Here is a 22,255-nt window from a genome sequence, read left to right as displayed (position 1 = left end):
CCTTCTCTGGGGGACCACGCCCCGCCCGCCTATGCCCCGCCTCAGGTAAGCTTCCCCAGACTCCTCCCTCCCGACTGTCCCGTTTCGAGTTGGGTCCCGGAAGCCGGAGGCGGGCGGAGCCAAGTCAATGAGGCCGGTGGTCCCGCTTCGGGAGCAGGGCGACGGCGGCGAGGATGAGGGGAGACGTTTCGTGGTGCTTCGTGCTCGTGGCGGGGCTGCTCCCGGGGCTTTCAGGGCTGAGGCTTCTGCTCAGCGCCCCGCCGCTTTTCAACTGTTCCCAACCGGTATGTCGGGCCCGGGCGGGCGCACAGCGTGGGAAGTGCGCGTGGGAAGCGGGGCGGAGGGGACGCGGTTCTTTCCTCCCAAGCGAAACTCGCTGTGTTCGGGAGACACGAGTGTCTTAAGCAGCCTTTCTCACCTGTCAAGATGCGGGGAATGTTAACTGGCTCTCAAGTAAAACACTCCGAAAGTTTGTACTAATGCTTAGCTTGAAACTGCTTCCTTTGCAGTTTAAACCCATTAGTTTATGTTGGTCTATGAGCATAATAAACATTTAATTTGGTAATCTATTACCGTGGTTCTATTCTGGAGCAATAAAGAAATCTATTCCCTCCCCTATAATCCCTTAAATATTTGAAGATTGCTATCTGGTGACTAGTCAAATAATGAACAGATCCTTTTATTGTTCCTATTTGTGCAGTTTTCAGATGCTCATCCTTAGGTGCAGTCCTTTCAACTTGCTTCAATTATTACTTGTTTTTTTGAACTATAGTATCCAGAACTGGTGTCTGGTATTTCCAATGGGGTCTGATCAGGGAACAATTACTTGTCATTACCTGGACTTTGTTTTGCTGTTAATTGCATCCCAGGATAGTATTTGCCTTTTTAGCAACTGTATAATAGAACAGCATATTGTGTATTCCCTAGGTAAAGAGATGTTCACCATATTTTTTGTGAAAAAAAATATTTTGACTGAAAATGGATTTTTTTCTACATTTTATATTGATTTTTTATTACATAGTAACTTCTAATACAAAAATACAAGCAATAACTTTTTAAAAAATTAATATAAATAAGTATCCAGCATACATTCAATACACATGGGCACTTGTATGTCTGTGTTCAGCAAATAAAATTAATCAGCAGTTAGATAAAAAACAGCTTATGTAAAAGTCATCAGAAACAAACCATGTATATATTTGTTTAATTTTGATTGGGGATCATCATACAGGTAGTCTTCATTTTATTAGCACAACTTAACTCAATTTCTATTGCTAAATGATACATTCGTTAAGTGAGTTTTGCCCCATTTTACGCCCTTTCTTGCCACAGTTGTTGAATCACTGCACTGTTAAATTAGTAACATGGTTGTTAAGTGAACCTGCCTTCCCCATTGATTTTGCTTGTCAAAAGGTCACAAAGGGTGATCACATGACCCCCGGACACTGCAACCATCATAAATATGAATCAGTTGCCAAGGGGCTGAATTTTGATCACATGACCATGGGGATGCTGTAATGGTCATAAGCGTGAAAAATGGTTATTAGTCACTTTTTTCAGTGGTGTTGTAACTTCGAACGATTGAAGTTGTAAGCCGAGGACTATCTGTATAGTGTCAGCCCTTGGGCTGCCATTCCCGAGTCGCGCAGATCCAGCGATGCTGGGACGTTCGACCACAGGGTTACCAACCATCTGGCTCGTTCTGATCCCTGCCATTCAGCGTGCTTCTCTAGTCCATCCCTGCTTCTTCTTCAGGACCATGTCCTGAGCAGGATAAACGCTAATGATATAGCCTAAATGTACTTCAGATGTTCTATTCAGTTTACTGCTTTTCATAGTCCTCATGTTTTCACTGAATTATTTTTTTCTTTAAAAGATTTATATGGCCACCCATCTTGTAGCACACAATTCTGGATGGCTATCAACAGTGATAAAGATATTAGAACTACAGTACAAATATTAGAACTACAGTAATTCACAAACAAAAGAAAGGGGAAAAAATTAAATATTCCCATTCATCTCTTCAATCCTTGGGCTCCAACTTTAGTGCCTGAGGAGAAAGCCAACTCTTCACTAATTCCCAGAAGGCATTACTGATAAGATCATATTTTTATAGCATTCTTGGAATGATATTTTGAATGTTAAAAATGTAATGATATTACCAAATAAAGCATTTGTATATTTATGTTTGCTTTTGTTTATTTTTTATTTTTTTTAAATCTGCACCCATCCACGTATACAAAACATTGCCATCAATTATTACTTAATTCCTGAATGGGTGTCAGCAATTACCTTTTTTTTTAATTAAGTCTGTTTTCCAAAGTTCTCAGTCTAAAAGGATTTTTTTTAAAAAAGCAAAGAGATGTTATGAGGCAGAGGAGAGAGACCTTGAAAGAAGGAAAGATGGCTCTACTAAGCCAATTTTTTTCTTTTAACTAACAGGTCTGAGTAGCAAAAAATAGATAATCATTTGTTGGTGGCAAAATTAAATGTTTGTGCTATGAGAAATCTAGCCCCAACCCTAGACTTAGGAATAGGAAGGAAACAAATAAAAAGTTACATAGATAATCCTCATCTTATAACCACAACTGGGATCAGAAGTTCTGTCACCCAAGCAGTGCAGTTATTGAGTCGTCACATGACCACACACGCTTTTATGTCCTTTTTCACTGCGGTCATTAAGTGAATCCAGTTTTCCCCAAGATTTTTGACCTTGCTTGTTGGAAGCCAGCTGAGAAGGTCACAAATTGTGATTGTGTGACCTCAAGATATTGCAACCTTTGTAAATACATGCTGGTTGCCAAGTGCCCAAATTGCAATCATGTAACCACAATAGTTGTAAGTGCAAGGAGCAGTTGTAAATAATTTTTTTCAGGGTTGTCATAATTTTGGTCTAAGTTGAGGGCTACCTGTACTTAGAATATTGAGAGTGCAATGCACACCCGAAAAAGTAAGTCGTCTAAAACGAGACAAGACTACTGGTAATTCATTCAAGCAGTTAAAGTTGTTCCACAAAACAACAGTCAACACATCTGTTAATAATTGTACAATAGTAGGAAACCAAGATTATTAACTTCCGGATGCAGACATAGTACATTTCTTAACCAATGATGATAGTGCAGTTTGTCCGTGTTTTTCTTGCATGACCATCTATGTTGAATGTACATGGTGAGAAGGGAACAATTGTGTCAAGAGAAAATGTATATAGAAAGTAGAGATAGTGATTGTGTGATTAATTATGACCTTAATGTTTTTTTCATACCCTCAATAAATGGAGTGATCCAGTTAGAGTAATATTGCTTAATGTCATGTTTCTCCAATTACTTCATGACATATGCATTTATACTCAGTTTCATTGAATTTAATGTATATAATAAATTTAAATATGTTTAAATAAAAATTAAAGAATTTGATTTAATATTTTAGTAAATATGCCTTCAGTATTTACATGAGTTCACATTATGAATTCAGGATTGCAAAAATTCATCTGTAAGATTGTAAGTTACTTCCTCCAACCTTATGTTTACTCATGTAAGTGGCCTATAAGTAGCACCTAGTAACTAAAATAAGCTTCAGAGTATCATAACCAGTGAATTATTGGAAAAATAAAAACAATTATTTTAATAATGAAGAATGCTTTTTATAATTTTGAGGATGAAAATGGCTAAATTAAATTATTCCTATATTATATTAAAATACAGACTGAATTAACTGATTCAGTACAGACTGAATTGACTCTTTAGAAGAGCAAATGAAATCTACAGATAGACCATAGCTTAATGGGACTGGAATTTTCATCTTATAAAATCAGACCTGATTTTATGGCAATTTTTACAAGAGTCATTAAGTGGCTTCCAAGATTGTTAAGCAAAGCAGAGGTTGTTAAATAAATTACACAATTTTTAAGTGAATCCAGCTTTTCCAATGGGTTTTTTTTCCCCGCCAGAAAATTGCAAAAATAGTTGCAGATCATGATCACAGAATGCTACAACCTTTCATAAATGCAAGATGGTTGCCAACTGCCCAAAGTGCAATCACATGACCATAAAAGTGGCTGAAAGTCACTTTTTAATGAAGCTTCATACTCATTAAACAAAGTGTCATAACTTGAGGACTACCTTTTTAAAATTGATAGTAATTTTAATTTATTTTTAAGATTTTAACATTCCTTAAAATCTTCCAGAATTCAAATCTAGTCAATAAACTTTTTTAAATAATAGCTTGATCTGCAAATTTCTAAAAAAAAAAAAAAAAAAAAAAAGCTATAAAAAGGTGGGGATTTTTTCTTAAAGGACCCCCGCTAGAAAAACGTCTTAGATTTCTTTAGGTAATTTTTAAAGATTTGAGAAACTTCAGGAAAATTTAAAGTTTTCTTATATGACTCAATCTAATGCAGTACAATAGCTGCATTTTATATTATTTGAATGTCATAGTCTACCTGAACAAGTTTTATTTGATCTTTTTAAAATCCAATTCATCTTTGCATATTTAACAAGATCATTTAGATAAGTGCTATGGGAATACGGTAGTTCTCTATCTTCTTGTGCTGCTGATAATGGTGGTAAAAGGAATTGAGGGATCTCAGAATAAACCACCACTCTAAGAAATGACCCCTCCCAAGGTAACATATTTAACTGCCCTGCAAGCACATGACTTTTCCATATGTGTTTGTATTTCTTAATAAGGATCTTAATACTGAACCAAAAGATAACATTGCATGCCTGAGTCTGTATTATTATAGTTATTGTCAAAGGTGTCCTCTACAAACATAAAAATCAAACTCTGCAAAATAAATTGCAGGCAATATAATTTGCACAAACACCTAACTATATTGCTTTGCATTCCTTTTACTGCCTTTTAGAGCTATAGGAAGGCTGAGAACCACTGGACGGCAACAAAGAGATTCAAACTACAGTAGACTACACCTCCATTTAATGGTCAGGGGTAGTTTTTTAGCTTTGAAAGAATAGCCCAAATATTTGATTTTAAATTCTATAGTTGATTCTAACTTTGAACAGTTTATATACTAGTGTGAGAATTCTAGGAGGAATCTAGCACAAGCATAAATCACTGGGAACTTCAGAATATAGATAGAAGCATATAAGAACCCCTACGTGCTCAGTGTATATAAACACTAACTTCTGTTCTTCTATTGTTTATCTGCCAAGCCTGTCCTAAAACAGGTTGTGAAGAACATGCATTGACACTTTTCTCAACCACATATAGAAACTTATACAATTTTTTTCCCTTTCTTCCTTCCCTTTCTCTCACCCTCCCTCCCTCCCTTCCATTATATCTAGCTATCCCTCCCTCCTTCTTTCTTTCTTCTTACTCTGGCTGAAATCACACAGCAATGATATGACTGATTAAGGCTAGATATGCCTAACCACAGTTTTGAAAAGCTGGGGCAACATACAGGAAGTATGTGCCAATACAGTAACAGTAATAGGACCTCTTTTACAGTATAAGCTGTGCAAAATCACTACTCATAGTAACTGTATGTTTATTTTGAACATCACCATAGTAGAAGCAGTGACAGAACGATGTCGGAGACATTATGTGGTCCATTTAGGTTGACCCTTCATGTATCTGTGAAGGATTCTTAGAGTCTAGATTTTTTTTCATGAGATGACATTTGGGAAATTTTGGCAAGCATGTAAACATTATCCACATATACTAGGATCAAAATAGGATCTTACTGATGTATTAAAATATGGTGTCCTGGTAACTGTTTTTTTTTTTCGTTGTTAGAGGACTGTTCTGACTCCCCACCTTGCCCGTTCAAAAACAAAAACCAAACAGAACTTCAAAGGAATATTTTTATCAGTCCCAGCTCTTGCTGGCTGCGAGCCCAAAGTAAACACAGATAAATGCTCTGGCAAAAGTCCTCACTCATAAACTAATACAAAACAGGATTATATAAATCATGTCACTTATCCAAGTGCGTTTTCTCGATGGTTGCACACAAACGGAGAGCTTGACTAGAACAGAAACGGAACGGAATGGAACGTTGACTTCTGCAACCAGGGCGTGACACCATCAGTCTTTTATCCGCAGGAGGAGATCCTAATGAGCCACAACTGCTCCTTATCATCCTCAATTGCTCCTTATGGTCGGTCAGCCCTTCTCCTGCATGTATCCTGAAATAACTCACAGGAGGTTTCTATTTCAGCCTCTCTCACTGATCCCAGGCTCAGTCATTACCTGGGGACCAACTAGTCTCTCTGAGCCCTGCTCAGAGTCAGAACCCTGTCCAGGGCCCTCCGCCTCCTCCAAGCCTGACTCACAGGGCTCCTCGCTGTCAGAGTCTGATAGCAGCTCCAAAGGTTCCTGCCGAGTCACAACAGAGGACTATGCACAGATTGACTAAATAGTCATTTCAGCCACTCTCAATATTTCCTAAGGATAGAAAAGCTAAAGATTTGAGTATTTTGCATAAAATTACCCTAGGCATTTGGGCAACCATAATATTGGGGGGGGGGATCTATAGTATCAAAATGGTGATTGCAACTAAGCAATCAAAAGCCTATCCCTTTTAAAAGTACCTAGGTTTCTTGTGTTTGTCATTCTTTGTTCCTACAATAAGACATTCTGACTACTTTTCTGCTACTTATTTGAACCCTTAGAATTTAAAAGGGGAAGACGCCACCTAATCTGTTTGGGGAAAAAAACAACCTTTTGATATACAGTTGAATCATACAGAAATAGAATTAACAGGAAAATAAATGTCAACCATTTTTATCTTTTTGATCTATGTTAACTATTCTGCCTATTTTTATAGGATTATTTGCATATAAACAAGATAATACTCTCCTTGTATATAATGATTCAGCAACATAGCTTGTTACGTTTGCTTATCGTATTAAATTAGAATACATTTATCATCACATGTATGACAAAGAAAAAATACATTCATTTTAAATATGTTAAAGGTGAACATTCATTTAATAAATACCCAGTTTAGTAGACTAATAAATAAATGTCTGTTAAACTTAGCATCTGTTAAATGGGGGGTGGAGTGGGTTTTTTTGAGTTGAAAATATGTGTGAGAAAAACTACTGATAAAAGTTAATACTATTTTGAGGTGAAGCAACATTCATGATCTGTATTATTCTTAAGACTTTTTTTAGTAACATGTTTGTGTTCTCTCCTGTAGGGTTTACGCTGTCTTGCACGAAACAGTAGGTGCCCTTTTTTTGTTTTGCCCTTAATTAATTTTGCTTATTTTAGAACTGTAATACTAACTCTGTTCTGTGCAACATTTTATAATTGATTGATATTTCAGTAGGAGGAATGTTAGTGTGAGGTAGCTATTTCTCATGTTTGGTTCAAATGAGTTCAGGAGCTATATAATTTGCATATGAAAATACACATATACATTCACATCCCCAACTCTAATATCACCACAAGCATTTGTTGTACACGCATCTATAAATATATTAAACAAAAACAGGAATATCTCACATCTGTGTCTTCCTACTTAATGTTAACCATTCACTAGGCATTCTGTTTATTTACATGTATGCTTTATTTTTCTCGTACATTACTTTTACTGCATGGAGCCAACTCCATATTCACATAAAATATTCTATAACTTAATCCTATTCTGTTTATCATATGCTTTCTCTAAATCAAGAAATACACAATAAGCTTGTTTTTCCAAAAATTAACCCAAAGTGCATCTTTTCGTCTGGAATGAAATGTAACAATACTCTCTAAATTATCCATATCTATACCCTACTATGGAATTATTACTCTAAATAGCTTGTGCCCAGCTACATCTCTTAATGTACATCTCATCATACATATTTTTTTATCTAGGCTTTCTCAATCTTCCAGAGTTATCAGAACTGGCTAGAAATTCTAGGAAATGCACATCTAGAGATAATTTAAGGAAATCTAGTGGTAGGTTAGAAGTTTAGTCAATATTAGAAGACACATTTTTCTAAGAAACATAGAAGCTAATGTGAAGTATTGACTATTCAACGTGGACATTAATAATGTGTGAGCTCATTTTGGTTCACCCTTTAACTCTATTTTTCTTAGCTTTTCTAAAGAGTGTTGTAATGCAGCAGGTAGTTTTTGATAGGTTGCGCTGCACTGGAAGTTTGAGAGGAGGCAACACAGCTAGAATGTTATAGTCCAAAGGAAAATCAGTTGTTATTTCAAAAGTGGGACTGAGTTCATTTCCATCAAACTTGTAGGTAACTGTGTGGATGACAACTGGCTCCTTCCTTGGAAATGGACTCCTTCAGCCCCAAGTTCTGTTGACATATTTATTGATACATTTTTTGCTGAAGATGGGAAATTGGTCCCTGTGCTGAAGATAGAGTGGAAAGTGGCTACTGATGGTAAGTGAGGAAGAAATCAATATAGAACTGCACTATTTACAGCAGGTAAAAAATGTAGCATTAGACAGTTGTCTAATTAGACAAGTTATAGTAGCCAAAACTATCTCCATCATGTTTTAGAGGCGGGTTTGGGAGTTTAGTAATAATAAGAACTGGTAATGTTTTTTAAAAATTATTCAATAGTTACAGGAAAATAACCCTGATTTTAAGATATAAAACAGATAAAAAAAATTAATCTGCCTGTAGCGTGTGTCCCCAAAAATAAGCCCTAGCCTGATTTTGGGGGGGCTAGGCCTAATATAAGCCCTGCCCCCAAAATAAGCCTGGGGGGATGGATGTGGCCAGCTCAAGAGGCGCAGGCAGAAGCAGAGGAACTGGGGGGTGGGAGGCGGGAGGCAGGTGATCCCAATGCCCCAGCATGGCCGAGGACAAGCCAAAAGACAGTATTTTGGTCCCAAAAGAAATATAAGACCTGGTCTTATTTTCAGGGAAACATGGTATTACTATGTTTGTGGTGAATCCATGGTACCTTCCAATTTTAAAGGTAAATTATTGGGGGAGGGGTTGATTTTCCTTTCAGATAACAACAGTACAGAATAAAAATGTAAACAATTTAGTATAATTTGGGGATGAATATTAAAATGCCAGTATAACATGTCAATATGTATTGTGTTCTTTTCATAGAATAAAATACAAATGTTTCAACAAGTCTTTGTTTTCTTTATACTGACTGTTATCACTGGTCTTTCTAACCCAGGATTCTCCATTTCCTAGACTAAACATTATAACTTAATTTTGCACAATTGGGGAGTTGGGGAAGAGGAATACTTTTTTAAAAGTTGGCCCTGACCTCCTGCACGTGACTTCTAAATTATGAATCTTATTATGGTTTAGCTTCCAGCATCATCAGAGGATACAAAGAGAGATCTCTTTAGCAATGTTTTTATGTCTCTCCTTTTCTTCCAACAATAGCAAGCATCATATACCTCAAAGGAGCGGAATTGTCTGTACTACAATTAAGCAATAACCGCCAGATTTGCGCTCAATTTGACTTTCAAAATAACTTGACGTTTCAAGTCCGTCCAGACAATGGAGGCCGGGTAAGCAATCGTGAAAGTTTTACAAATTTATACTTTGCCTTCTTAGAATCCAATAGAATTGTAATGGAGTTGGGCAGGCTGGCACATTTATAACAGTATATTGGCTAAAGAAAGTCTGACATTTGCTAGCCAAAGAATAACCTGGTGCTTAAGAAAAACTTTGTAATTAAGAACATGGTCCGTTACATACAGCAAGCATAGATGATTTGGTATGGCCTCTACTGTGTGTGAAATGCTAGTGTTGGAATAACTATATGATTTATGCTGTAGTGCAGAAAAAAAATATATGACCTATTCCAGGAGAAGGGGCAAGAAAAGGCCAGGCTATAAGCAAGGAAACAGTTGCTTCCATTTCTGCTCTATGTAAAAACACCAACTATGTTGCATTCCCCAAGTTAGGGAGGTATTAGAACACGGTGCTGTAATTTTTCTTTTAACAGCATTGACTGAATATTTCTGGATGTCCTGGAATAAAAGGTCACCACATTCATGGGAAGCAAATATAATTGATCATCCCAGAATGCTTTTCTCTCCCCTGGCTCCTGTTGTCAGCCTATAAATCTTTTAATCCCTTGTTTAACATCACAGTTTTGTCACTGTCTATTGTGTTTTATCAGAAATATGGGAGAGAGGGGGGTCCGAATTTACTTCCTAGACCAGGTGTCCCCAACTCCAGGGTCGCAGCCCACTCCTGGGGCGTAGCCCGTTTGCAACCAGGCTGTGCAAGTGGGCAGGTGAGTGTGTATGGGCACGCAGCTCCACTTGCCTGAGTGGCAGGCGTTCACACTCAAAGCTCCATTAGCGCAAGCGGGATTATTCAAAGCCAGATAACTAGATCTGAACAAAATGAATTGCTCTGCCTAAGTGATCGTATAGATCTTAGAAAAGAAAAGAGAATTTCATACAAGGTCGGTGTTATAAGCCACTGCATTGACTCACTGCACATTTCAAGAAACATTTCTCCTTATATTGTTTCAGTGGAATTTCTCTTTCGATCGTTTTGAGGTACAGCCAGGCCAAAAGTACCAAGTAACTGTCTATCATTTGCCCAAATTAAGTACTCCGGGGGACTACAACAGGATTTCAAATCCATTCACAGTACCAAGTAAGGGACACATTTATGATATATTTATTTACTTTTTTTTTTTTTACTGACAATCCACTCCTAGATCAGCATTTTCCAACTTTAGCTACTTTAAAATGTATGGACATAAATTCCCAACTTGATGGGCATGACTCTCAATATCTGTCTGAGGATGAAAGCACGAGATAGCTTGATTCTACCTGAAGGTGGCAGTCATGCAAATATCTGGTTTTTAAGCCATTTTGGGTTTTATATATCAAAGCAGCACTCTGTAAAGTACCAGGAAGCTTAACAGAAATTAATGTGTGCCTACAGAGCCAGTGTTATATGGCCAACATGCTAAGAAAATAGCCCTATACAGTAGAACCAGAGGTGGTATTCAGCAGGTTCTGATCAGTTCTGAGAACTGGTAGGGGGAATTTTGAGTAGTTCGGAGAATCGGTAAATACTGCCTCTAACTGGCCCCGCCCCTGCCTCCCGAGTCCCAGCCAATCAGGAGGAAACTGAGATTTTACAGTATCCTTCCCCTGCCATGCCCACCAAGCCACACCCACCAAACCATGCCACATCCACAGAACTGCTAATAAAAAAATGTGAATCCCACTACTGGGTAGAACCTCTGGTCACAATCATAATTCGTTCCATAACTTTGGTTGCAACCCGATTTGGTAGTGACCCGAACCTAACCAAAATTTACCCCCCCCCAAAAAAAAAATGGTATGGAAGGGGAAATCGGCTGCAGCCATGTTTGATCGCCCCCTGAGTATGTGTTCGTGACCAGATTCAAAAGTTTTGTGAATTTTTGGGTCGGAACCCTATTTGGTTATGGTCAGAAGCATTGGTGCCCAATGTTCTACTGTATACTGCAGTACATTGCAGTTCTTGATCTGGGAAGTGGTAACCATTACAGGGGCTTCATGTCTATACAGTTAATGACCAGTTCAGTTCAGCAACTGTTCAAAGTTACACCAGCATTGACATAATGGTCCTTACATCCAGATCACCAAGTTACAGCCATTACAGCATTCCTGTGGTCACATGATTAAAATTTAGGTGGTTGGCACCTATCTGCTTTTGGGAGGGGGGGCGGAATATAGGCTATCTGAGGCAGAATTTTAAAAATGGAATTGAAAGAGATGTAAATGAAGAATCCTTAGTTGCACCAATTGACACTAGAATATCCTGCACTTTCAGGATATGAAGAAGAATTTACTGATAAGCAAAGCCTACCTAGTGTGAAAGATGCACATTTGAAGTTGCAATTTGTAGTGCTTAAAGGAAATACAGTGAGGAAAAGGCTGCTGCTCAAAAAATAAAAGTAGGGGAGTGGAAAAAGAACTAGTTCTAAGCAAAGTGGAACCACATAAAAGAAACCTGCCATTTCTTTTAGAACACCTCCATGTTTAAAGTGGTTTAAAGCCACTTTAAAGTTTTTAGAGTGGTTTAAATCCACTCAACTGAGAAGCCTATGAAAGGATGGAGTAGAGGCAAGGGTGGTATTGTCACCACTGCCATTTTGTCTCTGCATATCTGTAACTGGGATCCGGGGTGCCAAGCAGAGATAAAAAAAGCCCCCAGCTCTATGCCACCCTATTTAGGCACGTTTTGAGACCGGGCACATGTGCAGAAGGCGCATGCGCAAGCAAAGCACATGCAAGGAAGGTGCGCAAACACCCGCTTTGTGCGTTTGTGCGAAGTGGGCGGGTGCATGCAGGGCAAACCAGTGATAGCGAAATGTGCAACCCACCGCTGATTGGCTTCCGTACATTTGAGCATAGTTCTTTTCAAACTGCTTGCAAATTGAAGTTGTCAGTTTAGCCAGTATTGTCTTTCAGAACACAGATGCAATCTTTCTGATTTTATTTTATTTCTTTGCCATTGCAGATTGCACACATCCTATCATGAAAACAACCGAACCGTGTCTGCGAATAGGTATGCTTTTTTCAGGTGTTTGGGTGCATCCATGAGCAGTGCCATTTGATGCCATTGATGAGTTTTCTGCATTTAGGGAGTTTGTGGGAACCCAGAATTAATGGAACAAGTCTAGATGATCATTCTGTGTTGGTGAGCTTTGACCCCGCAGAGATACCAGCCATCTATATTATCCATGTAATCAGTGTTCAGGAAGATGGAAAGGAGTGCAAGAAGGCCAAGGAAAGCATTTCAAAGGTAATCAGTTTTGTTCCACTCTGTTTTCTCCTCCAGGCATTTAATTTTTAGGTTAGCAATTCCTCATTATCATTACTTAACAATCCATCAGAACTCTTGTCTTCCCAGTAACAAAAGCCCAACAGTTAGCATGTTTGGAATTTGAGCCTTTTTAAAACACATGGTTTACTACAAAATGTGAATTCTTCATAAATAGCAAATTAGGAGAGTTACACACCTGTTTATTTCCAGGATTGAGACAGTTTTTGCATTTTGAATTTTCTTTTAAGGGAATTTTTGTTTTTTAATGTGGTTTGAAAGGTGTGCTGGGCAAAAATCTGCTTTCTCAATATATATACCTTTAAACAAGAACTGCTTCCAAGCAAACAAGGAAATGTGTGTTGCTGTTTATTGGAAAAGAAGAAACCATTTAAGAATAATTGAATAGAAGAAGCTGCAATTTCTTGCTTTTTCTTCCCAGTCCTGTGAAAGAAGCAGCAGAACTGTAGTCAAGTCGCTGCATGCTTGTATGTGATCAGCCACTCCAGATTTATGCTATGCCATTTGATTTCATGTTGGCACAGCTATTGAAAAATGCACCAGTGCATCACAACTACAACAGCTGCCCCTCGCATCCACGCGGGAGCTGTCCTGAATCCATTCACTGCTTTATGATAACCCGCAATTGGCCCCTTTATTTCTATTTCTGAGCCCGCTTAGTTACCTGTTCTGACCCCCCCCCCCTCCGTACGCTGAGGCACTCCAAGAAAAGATTACTGCTAGACAATTTATTCATAGTAAATTAACACACTGACAAGACTTGGGCAGCAATCCAGACTTCCAAGATAAGAAATACACCCGAGAGCTTCTCCGGCGTTGGTATATCAGTTGAATCCTGCAAACAGCCTCCTCCCAAAGTCTCTCCTTATATACTCTCTTAGGAGGAGCCTAATTACAACCACCTGGGTCCAATTATCTTCTGTATCTGCGTAGTTGCTCTCGCCGTTTATCTGCCCGCCTTTGCCTGGCATCTGGGACCAACTCCCTTAGCTCCTCCCCACTGTTCCATGGCCTGACATCATGGGCACACTCCCTTTGGCTTTCACCACTGCTCCATGCCTCACGCGCCTCCTGGTAGCCAACCAGCCTCTCTGGTCCCTTCTCGGAATCGGAACCCTGTCCAGAGTCCTCCACATCTTCCAGAGCTGACTCATAGGGCCCCTCGCTATCGGACGTGACCCGTCAAAACCGCGCTCGACTAAGCCGCGCCCGATTAAACCGCGTCGCTGACGTCATCAACAGGGCGACAACAGCCAGCGCGGAGAAAGAAGGGCGCTTTAAATAGCGCTTTGAAAGCAAGCCGATTCAACTTAAGGTAAGGGTTAGGTTTAGGATTAGGTTTAGGGTTAGGTTTAGGGTTAGGTTAAGGGTTAGGGTTAGGTTTAGGGTTAGGGTTAGGGTTAGGTTAAGGATTAGGGTTAGGTTAAGGGTTAGGGTTAGGTTAAGGGTTAGGTTTAGGATTAGGTTTAGGGGGGTTAGGTTTAGGTGTTAATTTTAGGTTTAGCATTTACAGCGTGCTTCTGTCTCCGCGCTGTTGTCGCCCTGTTGATGACGTCAGCTACGCGGTTTCGTCGAGCGCGGTTTAGTCGAACGCAGTTTTGTGGTGGAATCCTATCGGAGTCTGTTTGCAGCTCCAACGACTCCTGCTGGGCCACAAGAGTTACCCCAAATGTACAATATATTTAGATTGATCCCACTGCGCTTGTTGGTCCTGTCTCAGTTGTGCCTCTTGATTTCTGCAGGAGGGTCTGCAGCAACGCCTTAATGTAACAGTCAAGCTGGAAAGGAACCTGAAGATTTGTTGCAAATACAAAGTGCAGGTAGGTTTAGCTTTATTGGCTTCTGACCAAAGAATAATTTCTTCCATGTTAATAGTCACATTCGGTTACAGGTGATTTTCAAATATTTATTTAGTGACCATTAGAAGTTGAAAGAAGTCTTAATGACCATTTTCCACATTGACGACCATTGTAGCATCTGCATGGTCACATGATTACAATTTGGGTACTTGGCAACTGGCATGTGTTTATGATGGTTGCCCTGTCCGGGGGCCATGTGTTCCATCATTTGTAATCTTCCCAGCCGGCTTCCAACAAGCAAAGTCAATAAGGAAAAGCCAGATTTGCTTAATGACTGCATGATTCACGTAACAACTATGGCAAGATCGTAAAATGGGGCCAAACTCACTTAACAACCATGTTCTGTTTAACAACAGAAATTTTAGGCTCAATTGTGTTCATAAGTCAAGGACTACCTTGGCAGGGGGGGGGGAGAAAACTAGAAATAAGGATGTTCTCCAGAGGTCAAGCTCAGCTCCTGGTGACCAAATAGACACATCCATTGAAACAACAGTTTCAAAAAAATAGATTTGCTTTCTTCTGTGATTTTTTTTGAGTACCCAATTTTATCTCCAGTATTGGAATTTCCTAATAACCTCCCATCCAAATAGTAATCAAAACTGCAGAATAAACAATTACTGCCAACCTGCCTTCCATTGAGGACCTGTACACTGCCTGAGTCAAAAAGAGGGCCATGAAAATATGTACAGACCCCTCGTATCCTGGACATAAATTGTTTCAAAACGATGCTATAGAGCACTGCACACCAAGACAACTTGACACAAAAACAGTTTTTTCCCGAACGCCATCACTCTGCTAAACAAATAATTCCCTCACCACTGTCAAACCATTCACTAAGGCTTCATCACTATTACTATTAATTTTCTCATTGTTCCTATCACCCATCTTCTCCCACTTATGATTGCAGGACTGTAACTTTGCTGCTTGTATCCTTACGATTTATATTGATATTGATTGTTTCCTGACTGCTTATTTGTACCCTATGATTATCATTAAGTGCTGTACCTTATGATTCTTGACGAATGTATCTTGTCTTTTTATGTACACTGAGAGTACATAAAAAATAAAAAAAATAAAAAAGTTTACTTAGATTGTTATGCAATATATTAATATACTATATTAATAGAATATTATAGTATATAATAATACAGTGCATTATACTGCATAGTGATACAATTACATTATAGTAATATATCATTGAACATTGTATTGTCTAATAATGTATAATATATTACATTTTATTTATATAATGTAGTTGTCACGTCTGGAAGCCAACTTTTGCATTGGGCCTTAAGGCCTGCCACATTTATTGCTGTGGGAAACTGGGAAGGAGGATTATATTGAGTGGGGTAGATATAATGAAATTAACATTCCTTTGTCAGAGAGTTGAGGGCGTCTTGCCCTGCACCTGGAGTGGCATGACTGAGAGGCATCTCCAGTTTTGGAACAGTGCCTGATTGGACCATATGATGGACATGTGGCTGCTGGGCAGGGATTTGAACTTTCAGTTGGGTGGGGAAAACCTGGAAACTTTCAGATTCAGGTTTTCCCAGATGTGCCAATATGACATCTCTAATAAAATGGAACTTTGAGGACACTCAAGCCTCGGAGTCTTCTTTCATTGGGAGTGTTACTTGGAACCCTGACAGTAGCCAAGAGAAAATAGTCCTACATAAGCTTTTTTTAAAAACTTTTTAAATCAAGTGGCTGATTGTGCACTGAACTAGTTGCTATAATTATCCTCTCTTTTCTTTTTTCACCAGATCCAACCATTCTTTCCTGCCTGTGGTACAGACTGTATGAGGCAACTATTTTTAATCCCGTGTTCTTCTGATGATGCCTTAATTCTTCCTGATCAATCCGGAGTGAATGGTGCATATATATACTCTTAAAGTGCTCTGATGTAGTTAGAAAAGAGTCAATTTTTGTAGAGATTAGGAGCTTAAGAACTGGAGATTCTGTTGTTGCTTTTCTACCACAAAATGTGGACTTGGGGTTGAGTGCCCTGAGCAGAATCAAGAAAAAAATTTTTTTTGCATTAACTTGTCCTACTTTAGCCCTGTCAAAAGGAACTTTCTTTTGAAAGTTAATGTTTTGGTGGATACAGTAACAGATTGTGTGATGCCTGACCACACTTACGTACATGTGCCTTCTGTTATACCACACTGAGAATGCACTAAACTGAAGATAGGAGTTTGAAATATTAAATCACAATAGCTTCTGTGCAGAACCAATAAAATAAATTGTTCTAATATTTCCTGGTCAATTATTGTTAAAAATGTGGCCTTTCCTATGCGTCAAAGCATTCTTCATAGTATTATTTGGTTTGATGATTCTCCCTCTCATTTTTATTACGATTATTATTTTTCAGATACATTTTCAGTGGGGCTACCTTGGATCCACACTATCATCTGCATTTTGTTAATTGGTTCAGCTATTGGTTCCGCAATCTGCATTACTCGAAGACAAAAAGGTGGGTTCTACAAATGGGGGGGTGTTTTGTCTTCAGAATAACTTTCTTGGAATGGTGTAGGGTTGGACCAAATTTGTGCAATGGGGCAGCAGACATTAATTTTCTCACCCTGGAAGCTTCCCCCCCCAAAAAAATCCTCAATGTTTGATAGATAAGGTGAATCTTGTAGAGCACTGCAGGCTGGGAAGAGGCTAACCTCTGAAAAAATCAGGTCAGAGTTTTAATTTTCCGCTTAATTTTCAGGTATACCCTTCTTTGCCTCCCCATCTGTTAACCCATGCTATTCCACAGGGGAGGAACAGGATAGACGCTGGGAAAACTGCCAAGGAAGAAGAGGAAAGAGGAAATTAGCAGCTCTGTTACACCTGTGTTAACTTAAATTCAAGCTCAATTTCAGCTCTTTTGGGGAAGTTTTAGATAGCCTACTGATAAAAAGTTATTCAGTTTTAATGTTTTATTCTACCCATTGTTAATTATAGCCAATCATCTTAATTTCATGGTCAATCTGACACCATTTTTTCAGCATTTCATTTATGTTTCCCCAGTTGTTTCAAGGAAAACTTAAATTCTTATTCAAGAATTTCTGCTTTTCTTTGCTTGCACTTGAGTGTCAGATGAAGGTCATTGAATTGTTATCCCTTCTTTTTCAAAAGTATCTGAACTTTTATGATCAGAGTTACATTCTTTAACGTTTTCTGGGTTCTTCTTTTCCTCCTAGAATTAAATTCTGCAGCAAAAAACGGTGATTATGAACTCCAGGGTAAGCAAACTTTTACTTTTTATGGCTCAGCATTGATTTATAAGCTATGTACAAGGATTAGATTCAGAGGTGACAGTATTGACTTTGTATTTTCTTAAAAGTTTTGTGTGTGCTTTCAGTTACATGAACACAAACGCAGACAAAGCCAATTCTTACAAAGTTAACTGTTCATCTGTTTCTGTAGTTGAATATCGGCTGGGCAATGTTTACATTAATGTCAAGGACTACTACTTTCTGACACAGCTTGTTTTTCAGGAGAAATAAATTTCTACATCAAGGATTGCAATTTTCTGAAATAAAATATCTTCCATCTACATCACTGGTATTGGAGATAAAGTTTATCTAAACTTTGGCTAAACTGAAGCTAATAATCTTGAACATTGTTTTAATATTAAGTGCAGTAATGTACACATGAAACAATCCTATTTCTTGTACTCTTTGTTTTTCCATATATAGTGAGGTGGGGGAGCAGTAACCATAATATTTCCCCTTTTTATATATTTTAACTTTTTTGACTTTCCAGATGTCACCCCTATGTTGCAACCGCCTCCACCCCTCAAGCCACGTACAGTTTGGATTGTGTATTCTGCTGATCACAAGCTCTATGTAGACATTGTGTTGAAGTTTGCTCAGTTCATGATCACCGTGTGTGGTACGGAGGTCATCCTAGACCTGCTAGATGAACACCAGATATCCGAGATGGGAGCCGTGTGCTGGCTTACTCGGCAGAAACAGAAAATGGAAGCGCTTTCTTCAAAGATCATCGTCTTGTGTTCCCGGGGTACTCGAGCCAAGTGGCAGGCTATGCTTGGGCACAGGGAACCCAATGTACACCTGAAGCAAGATAATATGCTGCCAACAGGGGATCTGTTCACTCCAGCACTGAATCTGATTTTACCAGACTTCAAGCAGCCTTCTTGCTTTGGACTGTATTTAATCTGCTACTTTGAGGGCATAAGCCATGAGAGTGACATTCCAGACCCATTCCACGTCACCTCCAAATATCAGCTGATGGATAAGTTTGAGGAAATTTACTTCCTAATCCAGGATCTTGAAAAATTTGAGCCGGGGCGAATGCATCAGATTCCGGCCATCTCACCTGAAAAATACACTGAAAGCCCCTGTGGCAAACAGCTGAAGGAGGCCTTGCAGAAATTCCAGACATGGCAGGATGAGCATCCAGATTGGTTCAAAAGCGAATGTCTCTGTGATGAGGATGAAGATGATCTACAACCTCTGATTGAGGAATTCACTGAAGAATTAATATTCCCCGGAAAAGGGATTCTTAAGAAGCAACTGCTTCCAAAGGAACCTGACCCCAATAGCTGTTGCTTAGTCAATCCTCTGGTTAATGAAGATGACTTGGGAGCATATAAACTGACACCTCAGCATCTGTCACGAGAAGATCTATCATTCCAGACTCTGGTCACTCCTGCTGAGACACCTTCTGTTCAGGTGGTCAGGCCAGCTGCCCTCGCAGAAGAAAATGAGATACTCAGTCATAAAGTGTTGACCAATGAGGATTGGCTAGAAAGTGTGCCTGTGATAGAAGGTAGCGTCCCAAGAAGAAATAATGTCATTCTTCAAGAGGATTTATCCTCAGATCCCCAGGCCTTGCCAGATGAGGTGAGGCAACAACTGGAGGGATTGATGTATTCCCTCTATCAACAAAGTGTCATCGCCTCTGATATGCCCCTTTGCCAAGAAGATGTTCATGAGCAGCAACAGCAGTTGTTTGATGAGGCTTCCAAAGTTCAGAGACAGTCGGTACAGTCAGACCAGGGTTATATCTCCAGATGTTCTTCTTTGCCTTCTGACAGCCCCGTTGAACCGGAGGAAGAAGAGAACCAAGAACAGGAAGGATGTTGGTCTGCTGGGCATCTCACTGCAGATGTCTTAAGTAGTCTCAAAAGTCTTCAGCAGCAGTTGCTTTTCCAGGATATCCAGAAAAACTCTAGCTAAGGTCCCTTGGGAGAAGGAAGGGAGAATTGCTTCTCTTTTTCAAACAGCGAGACAACCCATGACTGATGAGGTCATTCTTCAGTATGTAATATAGACCCGCATTGTTTCCCCTCCCCTTGTGACCTTTGAGAGCCCTGGTGAAGCACCTCCCTCCTCTTCCTCAGCTGATTCACGAACTGCCTGTAACTTTACTAGAGGGAAGGAGAACAAAGAGAGGAAGGGGGCTCAACTATCACTGGCACTTGCCCTTTCTGTTTCCAAATATAATACAGGCTTGCACCTTTCCCTTCCGTTCACAATCCTCAGAAGAACCCCTCCTCCTGCCCTCAGCTGACATGTGGAACTGCCAGTCACTTTGTTGTGAAGAGGGAGAACTATGGGAGCCATGGACTACAAGGAAAACTGCATCCTCCTCCTCATTCTGGCATGTCCCCAAAGGATCCCTCTCCAGAGAGGAAGAAGGCTCATCTCAACGAACCCTATCTCTCACCAGCAGGCATCCAAGTTACTCCCTCATTCTTCCCTTACTAGCCACTATCATTAAGAGTTTTAAAATGTTGACCATGATTTCAAAGCTGCCAGTGGTCACTTGTCTGTCAGGTCTTGCTACCAGCCAATTGGGCATAGGGGCTAGAGGAAGACTGGAAATAGGGTAGGTATGTGCCCTTCCCATCTTTCCTTCTGCTATGCAACCTATAGTTTCCTGGAAAGTATAGTCAGGAAAGTATGGCATTAAAACATTGTCAAATTTCAATCCTACGGGAGTCATGGCTCCCAGATTTTGGATGCACTCTGTAAATTGGTCCATTTAAAGTACGTTGATTAACACTTGTTGCTCTATGATGCACCATTTTACCCAATTGAAAGCTGCCAATTATCAAACAGACGCAAGAGTTTTAGTAGTACTGTATATAAGTTTAATGGCTGTTTGTTGGATTGTGCAGCATTCAACCTAAGCTAAATAGCAGTGTGCTATGGTGATACAAACTGCCTCTTAAGAATACAGGCATAGCCAAAGAAGATCAGGAGAATTCGCCAAATATTCTGAAAGCTGCTCTGAAAGTAAGAAGTATTAAAACAGAAAAAAAACAACTGTAGGTGACATGAAAAAAATGTCTAGTCCAGCACCATTTTCTCCACTGTGGCTGATAGCAGAATATCTGTGAATTTAGTAGTTGTAAGGCAAATCAGCAAGAATTGCCAGTCTCTTTTTATACAAGTATTCACTTTTGTAGCTGTGGTCACAATTTGTAGCAATGAATTTTGTCAGCCAGTTTTGCCTTATACAGAGAAGTGTTTTCTGTCACCTCTGTTATTTAATTTTATAGTATTATCTGCATTTCTCTTTATTACCAGCAAGGAAGAAAAGCTCTACTTACCTTATGGCCTTGCCCCCTTCTCTCTTTTGTATCCGATGTCACTTTGCTTTTTTTCCTGAACTATAGTATCCGAAACACTTCGTCAGAATTGGTAACTGATCAGTTGGACAGCTTATTTATGCAATTTCCTATGCTAGGATGCCTATGTTGAGCTAATATGGCTAGAGTTGTTAACTGAATTCAAGTCTATTCAACTATAGACTGATATCGGTTGCTTGATTTTCAGGTCTTTTTATAAAATAAATTCCCCCTTTTATGAACTGTCCCTATTTCATAGGCATAATAGGCCAGTGAGTCACGTTGTCCAGCCTTAAAATCTTTTCTTAGTCTTTTCTAAGACTAAGAGGCAGGGGGGAGAGAGAGAGAGCACTGGGATATGTGGCCAGGGTGGGCGTGGCCAGCTCAACATCACTCATCAAGACTTTGCTACCTCTGCAACGGCCGCATACAGTCTCCCCGAGCTCTGTTTTCGTTGGCAGAGGGACAGTGGGCCAATCCTTCACTGTTTCCAGGGTGAGCCCTTGGGCCAAATCTAAGCACCCCATGGGCCAGATCCGGTCCGCGGGCCTTGAGTTTAACACCCCTAATGTAAATAGTATATAGTTTTACATTTCTACAGTCTTCCTGGTGCTCCCAAGTGATGCTGTGGCTGCCTGGAGACCTTAGGGACCTGGATGGAGGACAACAGGCTTCACTGAACCTTGTCAAGACAGAGTGGCTGCGAGGGAAGGCGACCTCAGGATCTAGTTATCTATCATTTTTAGTTCTGTATGGTTATACTACTCCAGACAGATCTGGTGTGCAACCTGGGAGTTTCTCCTGGAATCGCAACCCTGTGCTCAAACAGCAGGTGACAGACGTTGTCTAGGAGAGCCTCTACACAACTCTGAGTTGTGCACCAGTTGCCCCTTGATCTGGATCACGAGGCCACAGTCAGTCATACCCTAGTCATCTCTCAGTTGGATTACTGCAATGCTCTGTACATGGGGCTACCTTTGAGGAGTATTTAGAAGCTACAGCTGATGCAAAAGACAGCAACACGCACAGTTCTGAGGGCCTGTAGGGTGGCATGTGTAACA

The 22,255-nt window shown here is 39.7% G+C and overlaps 1 protein-coding gene across 1 annotated transcript; it reads left to right on the top strand.

Moving 5' to 3' along the window:
- Positions 1 to 66: 66 nt before the first annotated feature.
- On the top strand, positions 67 to 21,436 carry IL17RA (interleukin 17 receptor A). The gene is made up of 12 exons (XM_032221184.1): positions 67 to 284; positions 7,157 to 7,181; positions 8,205 to 8,351; positions 9,324 to 9,451; positions 10,430 to 10,556; positions 12,420 to 12,467; positions 12,544 to 12,704; positions 14,486 to 14,563; positions 16,366 to 16,474; positions 16,974 to 17,075; positions 17,794 to 17,835; positions 18,359 to 21,436. Exons 1-12 carry the CDS (start codon positions 174 to 176, stop codon positions 19,795 to 19,797), a joined length of 2,517 nt encoding a protein of 838 aa, XP_032077075.1. The 5' UTR covers positions 67 to 173; the 3' UTR covers positions 19,798 to 21,436.
- Positions 21,437 to 22,255: the final 819 nt, after the last annotated feature.

Source organism: Thamnophis elegans, chromosome 7 (assembly GCF_009769535.1).
Source record: "Thamnophis elegans isolate rThaEle1 chromosome 7, rThaEle1.pri, whole genome shotgun sequence".
NCBI lineage: Eukaryota > Metazoa > Chordata > Lepidosauria > Squamata > Colubridae > Thamnophis > Thamnophis elegans.
This window is presented reverse-complemented; position numbering and strand designations above follow the sequence as displayed.

What these genes read in the sequence shown, in the direction of transcription:
- IL17RA (XM_032221184.1), top strand. Translation starts at nt 174, where the DNA reads ATGAGGGGAGACGTTTCGTGGTGCTTCGTGCTCGTGGCGGGGCTGCTC. An exon ending in ACGCTGTCTTGCACGAAACA is followed by an intron (nt 7,182 to 8,204) that starts GTAGGTGCCCTT and finishes TCAAACTTGTAG; the next exon opens with GTAACTGTGTGGATGACAAC. An exon ending in GTGGAAAGTGGCTACTGATG is followed by an intron (nt 8,352 to 9,323) that starts GTAAGTGAGGAA and finishes TTCCAACAATAG; the next exon opens with CAAGCATCATATACCTCAAA.